Consider the following 17,603-nt stretch of genomic DNA (forward strand, 5'->3'; position numbering starts at 1 on the left):
TTAGAAGGAAGAATTCTCAAGGAATTATCAGAACTTTCATAAATCAAGTAACTACAAACTTCATTGAAAACCCGTGCGTTAAGAAGTGGTTATTTTTATTCGATTTTACATAAATTACCGGCTAATTTAAGCTGTATTTTGTACGAACAGTATGGCCGTGAAAATATTCATCAATATAAAAAAAAAATCTTTAATATGAAAGTTATAGTAACTAATAATGAATTATTTTCGCTTTACTCCTAAACGAAATTATATTTAAAAATTACATTTCTCATACTTCGAATTCTCTGATGATGAAACATAGGTGATCGTGAACAAGTAATTACCTCGTACACATTGAACACGAATTACCTCAGTTTTTTTAACTATCGTCCACACCTTTAGTTTCATGAAATGGGTTAACGTGCAAATATGATCATCTGATGGTAAGTAGTCACCGTCACCCGTATACCATACCATTGGCGCCGTTGCACACATCAAACAGTGCACCGCCGTTGGGTACTAAGACGTATAGTACGATAATTAAGAGAGTGGAAACCTTCAAACCGGAACACGACAATTCTAAATGTTGTTTGGCATTCAAATATCTGTTAACTGGATGGTATCAACTTAAGCACTACCGCCACGAAATTAGTTGCATATTTTTGTGTCTACTTGTTTTTAATATGAAGTAGCTCACTAAACAGCCAAAGGCACATAGCCAAGATCTCAAGCCAAAATCTCACCTCAGCTCACCAATTGGGTTCAATGTACCACTGAATTTACTCGGTTTTAGTCTGCTTTTATTATATTTCGCTAAGCAGTCGTTAGAGAAAGTGACAAATCAAATGAATTTAAATGTCTACCTACAGAGGTCTGCCTATATGTGTCAAGCGGAATTCCGCAACGTATTTACGCCAAAACTTGAACCAGAATTGCGCTGAACTGTATAATGATATCTTCTTCTCTATTATCTTCTCCTTTCTTCAATACGAGACAGTTGGCAATATACGGTATTTTATTGATAAATAAAATGTAGCTGCTGATATCCCTACATTTTAACACCTAGCATTTTCACAAGAGTAAATTGACCAATTATCGCTGGCAAAAAGTCCCCAAGGGTCGAGCATTATTTATTATGAAGGGAAATACACTTCTATTGTTACATTTCTACGGAATACATAAAAATCGACTGCACTTAATTCCCTTGATGTACATTATCGCCTGCAGGAATTTATAACTTAGAGGTCGGGTATTGGACATTATTAATTGCTATGTAATAATCCAATACAACGAATGAATAAAGAATGGTAATATAAATTATTAATAATTGTGGCTCAATCGTGATTGTGCATTATCCTTATTAACTACTTACGAACCATGCAGGATTAACATAAGTCTTTTTATCAATTAAAAATTTACACGTGTATCCAAACAATATTGGTCAACATATTCTTGTGTACATAAAACACATACGAACACGCGTTTTAAACGAAGTCAAACGAAATATAAAGTCTTTCCCTTATCGCGTTTAAATGTTTAATTAAATTTCAGAACGAGTGATGGTGCAATATTTACATTGATTGACATCACACGTTATAATATCACGTCGGCTATATGAAGTCCAGCGAAATTTCAATGCCATCATTGCTTTACTGTGGTTTATTTTATAATCTATACATAAAAAATTGGAGTGTCTGTTTGTAATATTAAAATATATCTCTTTTTTCTCAATGTATTTATGTATACATGGTACACAGACAAAAATAACATTTTTATCTGTATGACTTTTCCGGCAAATCACTGGAACGTCTGGACCGATTTAAACAGGACTTTCACTGGATAACTGATATGATAAGGCTTAGGCTGCAATAATATTTTTTTGTTAAATTCAAACGCGTACAAGGGGGTACAGCTAATATACATATAAAACTCAACAACTCTATAGTGTTGCAGTATTGATTGCGATGGTTCAATAATTTCATTTATTGAAATCATTTTTGGTATTATGTAAATGATGACGTGCTAAGCAGGCTTTTCCACTTAGGGTTGAGTACTAAATCACAAACAATGAAATCGTAAAGCCGGTTTAGAGCCAGATGAACGTACCTATACGCGAGGAGATGATTACGGTGAAATTTGTGTAATTGCAAAATCGGCCAAACTGTACATAGCTAATCTTAATATATGTGAAGTTTGAATGGATAAATGTTTTTATTCAATCTTGCCATGAATAAGTATAAAATAATTACAAAATTATATTATTATATAGCATAAAGAACTTTTTTCTATCTGATGTAGATTTAGATTTTTTTTTTGTTTAATTTGATATGATTTATATAATCGTTTGATTTTTACCGAAATAATAAATGTATCATCATATACATATACCATAATAAGCTTTTTGTACATTTTTGTGTGTCTGACGGGCTAATTGTTTGTTACGAATAATCTTTGGGACGGCTGTACCGATTTTTATAGGGCTTTCACTGGCAGATATCTGATGCAATGAGGCTTAACTTAGGCTACTTTTGAAGAACTTTTATATTACAGAATGACGAAAAAAAGCGATAAAAAAGAGGCTTTTATAGTAAATTCACACTGACATTGCGACTTTGTCTATCCTCATAGTGACTACTATTAGGACTGGACATGTGATTTTGGCACATCAAAATATTGCCAAAGTATATTTGTTTGGTGAATAGAAAAAGATACCAGTAGCAAATTTAATGTAGATAAATAAAAAAATAATGAGTCTTTATATCGAAGAAAAATAACTCTACATTTTCTAATTACAACCCATTTTAGTCAAAAATATCTTTGAGGCTTGCGTTATATTAGGATTTAAAAACATTCGCAGCAAAAACACAAATTTAAAAATTATATAAATACATTGGATTATCAACTACATCCACTTTTAGAACTCAACTAAAATGTCTATTTTTAAAGGTCTGTACACGAACTAAAAAATTACTTTAATTAAATATCATAGATTAAAAAAAAATACCTATGACTTCTTAAATTGAATGAGCTAATAATTAATTTTCAAGAAAAATACTTTAACGCCTTCGCACTTTTTTTGTGGTTGACATCTAATTGCTGATGAGTTATTGAAAAACTTTACAGATCCCATAATGTAATAAGTGTATTAGAATAGATTGTGTTAATGAAAACATTATGACCTTATGACTGCGAGTACCTAACATGGTGGGGTACTATAACCCTCAAAAACGAATAAGCTGATTTACATTACGTTACGTGTAGGCGGACGAGCATAGGAACCACCTAATGGTAAGTGGTGATCACCGCCCATAGACAATGGAAATATTACACTGCCCATGCACCACAAACCTTAACTTGAAGTTATACTGACTCACTCGCCCTTTAAATCGGAACACGTAATACTGGGTACTGCAGTTTGGCGGTGAAAGACCGATACTATTCTTACACACGCTTGAACCTAGATGCAGAGATAGATACCTTTATTTAAAAAATAAATAAAGGTATCTATCAGTAACAGACATGGTAAAACAGAATAGTCCAGACGTAGACATTTTTTCAAGGTTATTCAGATTTTGTACGATATTTTAATAGGATTTCCAGTTGTCATGTTAAATCAGACGAAATAAATACAATTATTCAATATGCGCCGTTAACGTGGAATTAAGACCTGTTTTCCATTTGCAGGGATTAAACTACGAGCTATGTATGTAAAATTATCAAAGGAATATAAATTAATAAATCACAAATTCGTATTCAAGTTATCGAGAGTCCACATAAAAAACTTATTAAAATCTAAGCATTCGTTATGAATTAATAATAATATTTCTCTCAGGCGGCTGAAAGCGGCAATGTGGAAGACTTCAAGCGGTTGTATTTGACAGAACCCTCTCGTCTATCAGTGCGGGACACGCGTGGGCGCACCGCGGCTCATCAAGCAGCAGCCAGGAATAACACAAATATATTGCAGTTCATCGTTCGCTACGGTGGCAGTAAGTTAATTCACCTTTTTTTCGTTAAAAAAACGCTTTACATGCTTCCCCCACGTGATGGAAAGTGGGGGGGGTGTGGGACTCCCCTGTTTCCTGGACGCCGAGTGCACCCAGGTCCACCGGGTTTACGCACTAAAAAACCAGCGGTACCCTCTCCATCTTTCGGCGGGCGCCACGCGATCGCTTACGCATGCTACCGTAACGAAGTTAATTCACCTACACTAATAGTTGTATCAAATAAATTATAAATGGCATATCTAGAAATTCTTTTCAATGTAGTTTCATGTTGCATGAAAGTATCAGCCTGGAGGATTTATTAATTTTGGCTTACGTGTTCGGAATTCGATCGATTACAAGATCAGTCTTTTTCGGTATATATGTATTGCATTCCATGAAAAATAAATGCTATTATATTACCGAAATTCACGGTTACATGGAATTGGGTATAGCATGGTTCATTTTTGGTCGATAAAATAATAATTATCCACACAGTTCTGGAATGATTTTACCTTTGACATTTTATCCGACATTTTACCGATCTATTGTAAATTAAAGACCAACTGCAAGTTATCAACAAAACTTCAGAACAGAGAACTTATCTAGACCTGTCAAACATCGCTATAAGTCTCTTTCTAAGCCTTTTTCATCTGAACTCTTAAGAGCCCAGTTAATAATCATTTTATTTCAACGAATGACTTTGCTAAGTTCGTGGACAAAATTACAAAGACTTGTCACTGTCCTTTGAATTACACTGACTATCCTCCCCCTTAAAACAAAACACGTGTATACTAAATATTTTCATTATCATCACGTTGCAATAACCCATTAGCAAATTAAATCCAAATCAATTACATAGTTTCAAACGGATTAGCTTCCCTTCATGTAATCCTCTTTAATAGCTTTATTAAAATTATTTTTATGAGCACTGTCATTGAAGAGAAGTTATTTTTTTGCCCATGACTTAAACTTCTGCTTAAGTGCTAGGAGCAATAATTGCAAAACAGTGTAAAGCCGCGAGATTGGAACGTCTGTTCATTACTTATGCAAGGTCCGACTTTAGCGGCCGCTGTCGTTAACAAAACTACTAATTTAAAACTTATCGCTATACTGAGCGATTTAGTAAAAACAGTTTCAAAAAATAATAATAATGCAACAATATACGTTTTAAAATTATACCTCGCTTATTATACTTAGTAAAAAGTATTTACTAAGTATTCTGTCAAAAAAAATTAATTAACATAATTCGTAAGTCTTATTAAGAAAAATATTTTAGTCACAACGGCCTTCTAAGAAAGCCTAGCCAAGAGATCTATTACGGTAGTTTGAATGCTCTCCCTATTCTTTTGTTCTCTGTCATCGTAAAACTTTACAGACCTTACAACGACCTGACTTTACGTGTTCTTTGAGGCATTGAGTGGAAAGTTGGAAACACATCCAAATTCCAGACTCTAGACTGCTAATCGGAAGTTTTTCAAATACTTCTTCATAGATTTTATATTTTATAAACTTGAAACCAGGACCTCGAGAATTGTGTTCGTACATGCCACTAGTACAACGACTCACTAAATATGACTTAAGACTACTTATATTATATTAGGTACTTAGGTTTTGTATTCCAATTGGAATTGGATGGGTGAGTGTCCTAGTGTAACGGTCACAAGAGGCAGAAAACCTTATTTTCCAAAGTTGGTGGCACATTAGCGTTCCAAAAAATGGTTAACATTTACGACGCTAATCTAATATCTTTGATAATCCATGAGCTTGTGACCCTCCGAGTAAATGTTTTCCTGTAAGGTTAGAAATTTGTACGCTTGTGATTTACAGTACGCTGAAGGCAAAAGCTATGACCTGACAGACGTCAGCACGGCACGTCATCAGCCCCAACATTTTTAAAATTGTAAAATAGATAGATCAAGCAACCTTGTTCCTTTAAGCTAAAAAGTTTAATAGGACGTTGTTTATCTATACATATACATAATTATAATAAAATTAGGGTGTCTGTTCGTCATATTAAAATAGCCACTATTTACTCAATGCACATGTATGTACACGGTACATATACCAAAATCGTTTTTTTTTTATTTTTCTGTCTGTCTGTTTGTCTGTTTGTTCCGGCTAATTCCGACTGATTTTGACGAGACTTTCACTGGCAGATAACTGATATAATAAGGAGTAACTTAGGCTTCAATATTTTTTTGTGTTAATTTCAAACGCGTACAAGGTCGCGGGCGCAGTTAGTTTATTATAAATCCTGTAAAAAATTGACAGGCGATTACAATGAGTAAAAGTATGTGCCAGGTGAATTGAAAAGATCGCAGTTGATGAGTTAGAATAAAATTTATGAAGTGTAGTGAAAACTTGCCACCGATTATTCTGATCACATACCGAAATTTTGAAAAAAGAATTACAGGCTCATATTCCTCAATATTCGATTTAACTTTAAAAAAAATGCAAACACTATCTGAGTGTCAATTATTAAAATTTGAAGTACTTTAATAATTGTTTTATGTATTTTATAATTTCCTATATTTTTATTAGATTTGAACATCTCTGACAACTCTGGGAACACACCGTTACATGTGGCTGTCGAGAATGGTTCACTGGATGCGATAGAATTCCTGCTAAACCAGTAAGTATACGAGCATCGAGATTCTTCACAGCTTACCGTATGTTGGAATTAGTAATAGATTATAAAATATTTGACTAAAGAGTGATGTACACTATGCATGAATGTAATCCTAACCAATATCAAAAGAGCCTTATTGAGTTGTTTTATCTATTTGATACGTTTAGTAGACTCAGCCCCTCTACCGAATATGACGTAGGCTACCAAAAAATAATACACGCGTTCGAAATTTAAATATTTTATTTTTTGTTTATACCGTTTTATACCGTCTCTGGATTGTCACTGGATTGTATCGTGATATCAAAATAACAGTTTAATGTCGTTTATGTAAAAAGATCAACTAATTTTCTTTACTGCTTCTTTTCACGTCCAGAGTACTTTCTTTAGTCTATTAATTTGATACGTTTGCAAGTCTCAACCCCTATACCGAATAGGACGTAGGCTTACGAAAAGTAGTTCACGTTTTCGAAATTTGATTTTTTTTTTCTTTATACCGTTTTATACCGTCTCTGGATTGTCACTGGATTTTTGTCATATCAATATAACAACGTAATGTATTTTATGTAAAAAATCAACTAATTAATTTTACTTGGGAATGAAACGATCGCCTCCGTGCAGTTTCTATTCATAAACAATTATGTATCTTACTTATTAGACAAAAAAAGACCCGCTGAGTTTCTTTCGCCGGTTCTTCTTAGATCAGGGTGTTCGTTTTTCCGAACCGGTGGTAGTGGTTAATTTGACCTTGAGATTGGAATAAGTAAGGGTAATGCTTCTAAGTTGAATAAATGAATTTGAGTTTGAGTTTGAATTTTCTTTTCACGTCAAAAATCAAAAAATCAAAATCAAAGTATACTTTATTCAAGTGGGCTTTTACAAGCACTTTTGAATCGTCATTTAACAATTAAGTGAAGCTACCAACGGTTCGGAAAGTAGATTCTACCGAGAAGAACCGGCAAGAAACGTGAGTGTAATATTTCTATATATCAAACAAATGAAATTTAATTTACATTTAAATACTATGAACAAATTATGATTTTTTTTTTCGTAAGAGCGATATACGACACAACTCGTCTTTTTGCTATTATGGTCTTACTAACCTAAATTCCGTAAAGCATATATTACAAGTCCAGCGATTGATTGATTAGTACATCCAGAACACTCAATCTTACTTACCTAACTTCAAACAATAACTTAGAAAATTAGTGCTTTGATTTGAAAATTATGTAGCTTACTATTGACGGTTGAAAAGTAAAATATTTAATTTTTTAATAGAAGTAAATAGAATAATTTAATAGAAGAGCTATAACTATTTGTTTCTATAAACAAACAAAGCTATTTAAATAAAACTAATTATAACGGATGAATCGCGTATATTAATTATTTTTAAACATCCCGACGTTTCGAGCACTTTGCAGTGTTCGTGGTCACGGGTAGACTGACCAACTCTACCCGTGACCACGAACACTGCATATACGCGATTCATCCGTTATAATTAGTTTTATTTAAATGTGTAATAATCGCGAAAATTTAAGACAACAAACAAAGCTACACAATAAATCAAGCATTCCAGTAGCTTATCATGGAAGCGTCTTAAAATGTACAAGAAACAATTTCAATATTTAAACAAAATAAACGTAACTTGACTCGAAACATATTTTTGTTCAATACAAAGTAAAACAAAAAGCATCCTCTGAATGTCCCACGATTTTTAATCACTGGGCCATCTTAGCTGTAGTTATAGGACATTATGCTGTCTCAATTGCAATTAATAAAAAAAATTTTTAACGGTGTTCGATTTTTAATTTTTTTTTGTGTATTTTAGTAAAGTCGACACAAGCATCTTGAATGAAAAATCACAAGGACCTCTACATCTCGCCACTGAACTCAATAAGGTAAGTAATATTATAATTATTTTCGTAGCAAATGGTATATTGATAATTTCAAATATTATACTGAAAATTCTTTTAAATGGAAACCAAAATCAATCTTGTCTAATACCTAGAGGTATTAGACAAGATTGGTTCCAGTTAAGTTTTAAAATTATTTCCAGATCTTAAAAATACAACCACCTAACGAAACATCACTATAAAAAAATATTTAACAACACATATTATGTAAATAATAATATATGTAAATGTTTAATAATCATAATAACATATCAGTCAATGTTCATTAATAAAATAATCTTACTTGAATATAATTGTTGTTATTAATAAGTGCTCCGTTTTTAATATTACATATGAAAACGATTAATAACTTTCTATTGAAATAGAAAATATCTCGTTGACATAAAATATTTATTTCTACCAGTATCAGCTGACATTGATACATGAATTGACATAGATGTCTGAAGTTTACTAATGATGTTCCAGCTCAATTTCAGTTAGGTATTAGGGCATCGAATAGATGACGATTTATCGATAGCCACAAATCTAAAATCGATTTCAATCACAGTCTATATGCCTAGTATTTGTATTGGCCAACTGTTTAATCTGAGACTAACTGATAAATCTTTACATTTTCTTGTCCTTTGCGTACATTACTTTGTTTTTATTTGCGTTATTTAATGGTATTCATAGATAAGTTTGCACATTTAAATTAAGAATAATGTTTTGAACAACAGAAAAAAAAATATAAAAGAATTGTTTTGAAACAAAATTAAAAGTCAGATTGAATTTAATTATTTTCTGTTCATGTTTTTGAATTCGAACGTTACGTCTAATTTAAAATTACCAAACGATTAAATTATCTTTGAGTTGTCGTCATAACATAATGTATTTCCTTCAGGTGGCAGTTCTGCAACTGTTTGTTAAATACAAATCTGCGTTTAACGTTGATCTCGGCGGCGAACATGGACGTACCGCACTGCACTTTGCAGCCATACACGATCATGATATATGCGCCAGGATTTTGGTAAATATCATACGCCTTAATTGCCTCACATACGACACCATAGTAACGTTCCTATTCCTTTATGTACCACAGTAGCAACGTAACTTTTGTAACTAAATGCCTTACGGGAATTGGTTTTAATAAAGGATTAAATATGGGTTGTTTATTTTAAATTTAATGTAGCAATGTGGGAGTGGCTACAGCGCGTACATCTGTACTGATGTATTCGGGTTCAAACTCAAGCAAGCACCACTGTTATTTCATGGGTTTAATCTGTAATTATAATTCATCTCATGCTCGGAAACGCAGCAAAACTACATGTGTTTAATCTTAACGAAATTCTACCATACGTGAAATCAGTAATTCTTAGCCCAGTAGTGGGAAATTTACAGGCTCTTACTAGACTATATTTGTGATTTCAACTGCTCTATTATTATCTTAATAGATTACTGAACTCGGCGCAGAATGTAAACGCCCGTGTAACAATGGTTACTATCCAATACATGAAGCTGCAAAAAACGCTTCATCTAGAACAATGGAAATATTTCTGCAATGGGGGGAGTCGAAGGGTTGTACAAGAGAACAAATGATTTCTCTATATGACAATGAAGGGAACGTTCCCTTGCATTCGGCTGTACACGGAGGAGATATAAGAGCTGTTGAACTATGCTTGAAGTCAGGTGCAAAGATATCTACCCAACAGTATGATTTGTCCACGCCAGTGCATCTTGCGTGTGCGCAGGTAAGATTTAATGTTTCAGAATTCAAAATTTATAGAAAAATAATTATCTGACTTACTTGTATAATGCCCGTCTACTACCCACTCAACGTAATAGTGTAGTTGTGTACCGGTTTTGAAGGGTCAGCCAACCGTAACTATAGCCTCAAGAGATATAGCCTTTTAGATCCCGCCTCCTCTGCCTTTACTAAAATAAAAATCGTGATGAATATTATATGCGTTAGCTTCTTTCAGGGGGCTCTCGAGATTATCGAGCTAATGTTTCGTATACAACCAGAAGAAAAGGATGCCTGCCTGAAATCATGCGACGTGCAAAAGATGACCCCGCTTCACTGCGCCGCTATGTTTGACCATCCCGATATTGTTAGCTTTCTTGTCGCTCAGGGCTCGGACTTAAATCCTTTAGATAAAGAAAGGAGATCTCCATTACTTCTAGCCGCTTCAAGAGCTGGGTGGAGGACAGTTCAAGTTTTGGTAATTGTTTTTGTTATATATTGATATAAGTAGATATGATTACCAACACTCAATTATTTTTATTACTGCTTTATTTTTGTATCACAGGTAAAAATAAGGTTTGAAGAGATTATATAACGTTTATCTGTTAATTATTTAATACATTTCCGCATATGTTCTTGTAAAATAAAGAAACTCCTAATGATTCATATTTTTTTTACATTTGAATACAGTAGATCTTCATTTTTTGTGCAGGACGTTATCTGGTTTTTTGAACAAAGGTCCTTCACGCTTACATTTGAATGAACTTCATGAAGCTTTCCAGTTTCCCTTACTTTACATTCCATACAGATTTGAATAATATTGTTTGAGCTGATTTTTTGTTCTTCTTGTTTATTCGCAAGGGATTTTTTTTTATATTCCAATCATTTTTGTTTTGTTTTATTGTCTGCTATTTCATATGTAATAAATCAACTGCCTTACATCTTGGTGAACTGACGCTTCGTGCTTTTTTTAGGGTTTGTCATAAATTGTTAAATAAACTTCCAGATTCGTCTTGGAGCTGATGTAGAACTTAAGGATGTAAACAACCGTAATGTCCTGCATCTCGTCGTGATGAATGGAGGACGCTTGGAGGATTTTGCGGCTACTTGCAAGGTAAGAAGAAATGACTCGCATATTTGTTACATTTTGCATTACGAGAATTATGCAATATACGTTTTAGAAAACAAATTATTATAAAACTTTCCACGAATAACATTATTAAGGGACATTTGTTTCATTATAATTTCACACTAACAAAAACAAAAAATAATAAAATTCATCAGATTCTCTTTTCATGTAAATACTAACTTTTTTTTTAATAAGTAGGTAATAGATATTTTGTTGTCTATTAATACAGTAACGATGTATCGTATCTAACAATGACATTTTTTTTTATTTTGGCAATTAACGTATTTAATTGTAATTAGCAAAATCGTAAGAAAATGTTCTCTATCAAACTTGATAAGAGTTGAAGAATAGAGTGGAATGGAGTTCTTTCGACTTTAAAGTCGATGAAGAAACTATAAAAGGTCCATAGTACTTTACTTCGACTGCGTTTACACGAGGGGTTTACGTAATCTATGTATAGAAGACTACCCTAAGGAATTTACTTAACTATCAAACTCGTACTAAGCCAAACTACGGGTACAAATTCAATTTCATGTTATTGCAGCTGCTATACAAAAGTATTGTCAGACACGATAGCCTTGTGGGTCTAGTGATTAGATATCATTCCGAACGTCCCGAGATCCAGGGTTCAAAGGCCGCTCGAGTCAATAAAAAAATTATTATAAAAATTCTATAGAAAAATTATCTTGAGTCACGCTTAGAATCTGTGCGCGTTTCCGTGCCTCGGATAACACGATCCCGCTGCTAATTCTTTCAGGTCGTCTCGGATATGCTGTGACTTTATATTATTGAGGGATTTTTGGGGGTACTTGGGTAATAAGTTACATTAACCTATTTTTTTAATACTGTTTTAAAAAACTAACGACAAATTTACGACATTTAATAAAGGAATAAACGCATAATAGTTGCAAAGGCATAACATCTGGCCAACAATCGAAACGTTCGATCGGAAATCGAAATTTAAATGTATAAAAAAAAATTAAACTATTTTTTTAACATGTTAACATGGTCAATAAATTATTCCGTAGAATCTTTGCGAGAGCAGCTTAACGAAGCTTCTTAATGAAAAAGATAACACGGGCTGTTCTCCCCTCCACTACGCCAGTCGCGCCGGACACATACGGTCCCTTCAGAATCTTATAAAACTCGGCGCCTGTATAAACCTTAAGAACAATAACAACGAGAGTCCATTGCACTTTGCTGCCAGGTAAAATATTAGTTAATTATTGCTATTATTCTAGAAAGTTCCGTTTACATCCAAAGTTGGAAAAATATATTCAACCAATTCCAATATTACAAGTGGGAAAGTAACTCTGACTGTCCGTATGTTTTTTTTTTGCTCTTTAAAGGCCAGACCACTTAAGCGATTTTTTTACAAAGCAAGCTTGAATTACAGGGAAGACTATATATCATGTATATTCTACCTTATAATTCAGTAGAAATGTATTAAGACCAGGAAAAAACCATACAAAGGATTTATTTTCAACTTTTAGTCATTAATAAAATACAAGTCATTGAAATTTTCAAATCTCTTCTCAATAATTCCAGATATGGACGATACAACACCGTGTGTCAATTGCTAGATTCAGATAAAGGTGCTTTCGTTATAAACGAGAGCGATGGTGAGGGTCTCACTCCACTGCACATCGCCTCTCGTGAGGGACATTCGAGGGTCGTACACCTTCTGCTCAACCGTGGGGCACTGTTGCACAGAGATCACAGCGGCCGCAACCCGCTCCATCTAGCGGCCATGTTCGGATACACGCAGACAATAGAACTTCTACACTCGGTCCATTCACACTTACTTGATCAGTCGGATAAAGATGGAGTAAGTTTCGTTATTTAATTTAAACAATATTTTTGGACATTCATTTAAAAAAAGAAACTATTTAGTTTTATAGCGCTTTGAAAGTTTCATGCATAGTCGATAAAGTTTGCTGGCAAATAAAGAAATTTGAATTTGGAATAGTTGTACACTTTTATGAAAAAAAAAACAGATCATCGATATTCTCTATTTGAAAATATTATCCTTTTTTAGAATTCGCCCCTACATTTAGCTACAATGGAAAACAAACCAAACTCTATAGCATTACTGCTATCTATGGGATGTCGCTTGAGTTACAATAACCTGGACTTGAGCGCTATCGACTATGCCATCTATTATAAATTCCCTGAAGCAGCTCTCGCTATGGTGACTCATGAACAAAGGTTAGAAAAAATACATATTTGATTTTACTTCAAGCATTAAGTTGCCTTCCACTTATAACCGACTTCAGTAAATAACTTTTCAATGCGTCAGTACATATGTATGTACGTATATAAAAGTGTATCTGCTCAAAAACATTAAGATGTTTGGACAGATTTTGAATTTATATTTTCAAAACGGTCTCATTAAATTTAGATTGTAATTGTAATGTGTTTATTTGAAGCATAAATTGATATCGATTTGAATTGGAGAATCTATTTTAAAATATCATCTTGTTTTGATTTTTGTTTTAATTTACATGCAATGTTTTCAGGGCAAATGAAGTAATGGCCTTACGATCAGATCGGTACCCTTGCGTCACACTCGCACTCATAGCTGGCATGCCCAATGTGTTTGAAGCGGTGCAGGACAATTGTATCACTAAGGCTAACTGCAAGAAGGACTCTAAAAGCTTCTACGTAAGACCTAACCCACTGTCATAGTAAACAATTTCATTTTAAATAATACATAATACTGATCCTTGTTGCATAGGTTTTTTAGATATGCTGTAATCTGGTAACATATATTTTTTGTAATATACTAAAGGTGATTTTATGTTTTATGTTTAATTTTAATATTATAATTTTAAATTTGTTACTAAAATCTATTTACATATTTAGATCAAATACAACTTTCGGGTGTTCTGCCCGAAAACAAAAACCGATGATGATAGCAACAGAAAGCCCGACAGTTCTCTGAAATCCCAGAATATACCTTTAGCAGCCCTGAATGTAAGTTTAGATTGATATATGCAGTAAATAATTACATAGAATATTTTACTTCGTCGCAGATTAAGTACTCATTCAGATTCTACCAACATACGAAGCATGAAATAGAAGCGCTGAGACAGGCGCGAAACGACCCAAACTTTCGTCCCGAACCGTTGAGTGTGATCAACGTGAGTGGAGTAACACTATCGCACAATGGCACTCTGCACTATTCTCCTAATATCTTTATAAATATAAAGATTACTTTAATCACAAAACCAAACTATTCACTAACACACCTCCTAACCTGTAAAGCTAATCTTTATGGTTGTCGTCACATATTTCATTTATATACACGCCAACTGTGCAAAAATATATGGTTTTAAGGACGTTATTGTGATGTTGACTGTACATACTCACATGCTTATATCACTAACACTATTTGTGATTTGTCTAAAAATGTTTATATTTAATAAATTACAAATTTTATTACTAACCAAATATACTGCTGCAAAAAGTCATCTCTTTGAGTATAATTTCAGGCTATGGTAGCTCATGGTCGTGTAGAACTGCTAGCTCATCCCTTGAGCCAAAAATACCTTCAGATGAAGTGGAACTCGTATGGGAAATATTTCCACCTAGCAAATGTACTTTTCTATTGCATTTATCTAACTTTCGTCACACTCTTCACTTATAAGTTGATGAGTAAGCCTATTGTTGATGATAATAAATTGAATGAAACTGACATTGATTTTGGATTCAATGGAACTAATTCAACAGACATCGCAGACAAAAAAGGTGAGGATACAATGGTTTCCGTAACATTTTATTAACTATTAAAATACATGTAAACTACAAGTTAAAGTAACTAAATATATTATACAAGTTTTAATTGCTTCACTGCGACATAAATCCCTTATCTTCTTTTGGGGAAAAAGTTGGAAACATGGTCCACCAAGTGCAATTTTATAGAAATGCTTGAAACCTTTTATTTTCAACAGATTTCGAAACTATGATCGCTATCTATGCAAGCACGGTTGCCGTTCTTTTCTACAACTTCATGTGTCTCATACGAGAAATGTGCAACATGAAAGAGCAGAAACTGCACTATATTGTCGACCCTTCAAATTTCGTCTCATGGACTTTATATGTGAGCTCAACGCTGACGGTAATACCAACGATATATCCCATATACGGAGACATACAGGTTAGTAAAATCCCTTCTATAATAAATAAATAATTTAAAGATTTTATTTTTATTTATAAGATATTTATTGATATGGTTTTCTCTTTGCAGCTATCAGCAGCGTCAATAACAATATTTCTGTCCTGGTTCCATCTTCTACTCCTTCTCCAACGTTTCGATCAAGTCGGAATATACGTAGTGATGTTCCTTGAGATATTGCAAACTCTGATTAAAGTCTTGATGGTGTTTTCGATTCTCATTATAGCTTTTGGGCTAGCTTTCTACGTACTGTTATCAAAAGTGGGTGATGGCCAAATGGTATTTATTAAAAGCAGCTGGACGACGTGTAACATTATTGCCCTATTTATAAAAAAGCAAACTCTCGTCTCAGCTTTGATTAAATAGTTACCGAATAAAATTCGATATTTAACGCAAAGATGCTTCGAGATTTGCATCTTTATTTATAGGACACATAATGTGGGTAAATATTGTAAAAAATCTAATTCTTTTCATATAACTTCTCTAGTTCTTCTCAGTTTTTACCTACAATGAAGCAAGATTATTGGTACTTAATTTAAATGATCTGTTAGTATTATATTTGTATTTTTGATGTCACCTGTTTTAAATGGATGGATTATATGAAAAGAATTAAGTCGATGTTAGAAGGAATTAAGATGTATGTAGCATATTCGTTCTTTCGATAATTTGCGTTATTTTTTTTATTGTAACTATTTTGTATGTAATAGAAAGCTGTGCTTCATGACGTCATGATAATAACAAATACTCTTATCGTTCGAAATTATTTTTAATATGCTCTGAGCGAAAGTATTAATGTGCTATGCATGCGAAATAAATATATGTATATGAAGCTAATATGTGTTTTGATTAAATGAAATAAATAAGGAAAATACGTTCTTTTAGGGTCAGCACTTGTCATTTAGCACGATACCAATGTCTCTGATCCGCACGTTCGCGATGATGCTGGGGGAATTGGACTTCGTTGGAACCTACGTTCAGCCATATTACAAATCGGAGAGCGAAACTGACCTGCCGTTCCCACTACCGACGTTTTTCATTCTCGTGCTTTTCATGGTGTTTATGCCGATACTGTTGATGAATCTACTCATCGGTCTGGCTGTTGGTGACATCGAGAGTGTACGACGCAACGCTCAACTCAAACGCCTAGCTATGCAAGTAAGAAAATTATCTCGATAATTCAAAACAACGAAGAAATATTTTATATTTTTCTTAAATTTCATTCAGGCGATCTATTCGATCTAGGCGAATGAAAACTTGTAAACTTAAAGTTGTATATTAAAACTAGCTATCCCTGCGACCTTGTACGAGTTTGAATTTGACAAAGAAAATATTGTAGCCTAAGTTACTCCTTATTATATCAGGTATCTGCCAATGAAAGTCCCGTCAACATCGGTCCAGCTGTTCCAGAGATTAGACGGAACAAACAGACAGACAGACAAAAATTGTAAAAAAAATAATTTTGATATATGTACCGTGTATATATATACATTAAGTAAAAAAGGGATATTTTAATATTACAAACAGCCACTCCAATTTTATTACATATATAGATTAAATTTAGTATTGTTTTTTTGGAATTTGTTGATTATTTATTAAAGGTGGTCCTGCATACTGAACTGGAAAGGAAGTTGCCCAAGATATGCCTCGACAGGGTGGACAAGGACGAACTTATCGAATATCCGAATAATAAGAAATGTAAGCTTGGATTCGTTGATTTTATCTTGCGAAAATGGTTCTGCAATCCATTTTCTGACGAAGGTATGTAATAAAAAACAGATACGTAAGTAATCTATGTTACCTTTATCTTTCTATGAAACCACAATTAAAACAATATTCTAGTTATGTCTTTATTATTTCATTTTGAATTTTTCGTCCAATTTAAGGTAATGGCCTGGATCTGGTTTTGGAGAATAGTGAGGATTATATAGCTGCTGAACTGGACAAGCAAAAGCGTCGACTTCGGGAAATGTCAAAATCTCTCGACCAACAATACACTCTGTTGCGGCTGATTGTACAGGTTCAATTATATTAGTCAAACCATCAATTTAAAATTAAACTTTATAATTATTA

General features: G+C 33.4%; 1 protein-coding gene across 1 annotated transcript in view; it reads left to right on the forward strand.

Annotated features, from left to right (window-relative positions):
- Nucleotides 1-17,603, forward strand: part of LOC124543143 (transient receptor potential cation channel subfamily A member 1) — a 76,138-nt gene that overhangs the window by 57,400 nt on the left and 1,135 nt on the right. The window contains exons 4-21 of the mRNA XM_047121213.1: nucleotides 3,815-3,971; nucleotides 6,510-6,600; nucleotides 8,423-8,492; nucleotides 9,388-9,513; nucleotides 9,938-10,234; nucleotides 10,466-10,705; nucleotides 11,234-11,341; nucleotides 12,385-12,563; nucleotides 12,905-13,184; nucleotides 13,395-13,564; nucleotides 13,876-14,020; nucleotides 14,222-14,332; nucleotides 14,851-15,106; nucleotides 15,310-15,515; nucleotides 15,606-15,794; nucleotides 16,416-16,688; nucleotides 17,132-17,291; nucleotides 17,417-17,550. Of these exons, the coding sequence (XP_046977169.1) occupies nucleotides 3,815-3,971; nucleotides 6,510-6,600; nucleotides 8,423-8,492; nucleotides 9,388-9,513; nucleotides 9,938-10,234; nucleotides 10,466-10,705; nucleotides 11,234-11,341; nucleotides 12,385-12,563; nucleotides 12,905-13,184; nucleotides 13,395-13,564; nucleotides 13,876-14,020; nucleotides 14,222-14,332; nucleotides 14,851-15,106; nucleotides 15,310-15,515; nucleotides 15,606-15,794; nucleotides 16,416-16,688; nucleotides 17,132-17,291; nucleotides 17,417-17,550 (3,192 nt within the window). The remainder of the gene's footprint in view (nucleotides 1-3,814; nucleotides 3,972-6,509; nucleotides 6,601-8,422; nucleotides 8,493-9,387; nucleotides 9,514-9,937; nucleotides 10,235-10,465; nucleotides 10,706-11,233; nucleotides 11,342-12,384; nucleotides 12,564-12,904; nucleotides 13,185-13,394; nucleotides 13,565-13,875; nucleotides 14,021-14,221; nucleotides 14,333-14,850; nucleotides 15,107-15,309; nucleotides 15,516-15,605; nucleotides 15,795-16,415; nucleotides 16,689-17,131; nucleotides 17,292-17,416; nucleotides 17,551-17,603) is intronic.

The sequence above is a fragment of the Vanessa cardui genome, chromosome Z (genome assembly GCF_905220365.1).
Source record: "Vanessa cardui chromosome Z, ilVanCard2.1, whole genome shotgun sequence".
NCBI lineage: Eukaryota > Metazoa > Arthropoda > Insecta > Lepidoptera > Nymphalidae > Vanessa > Vanessa cardui.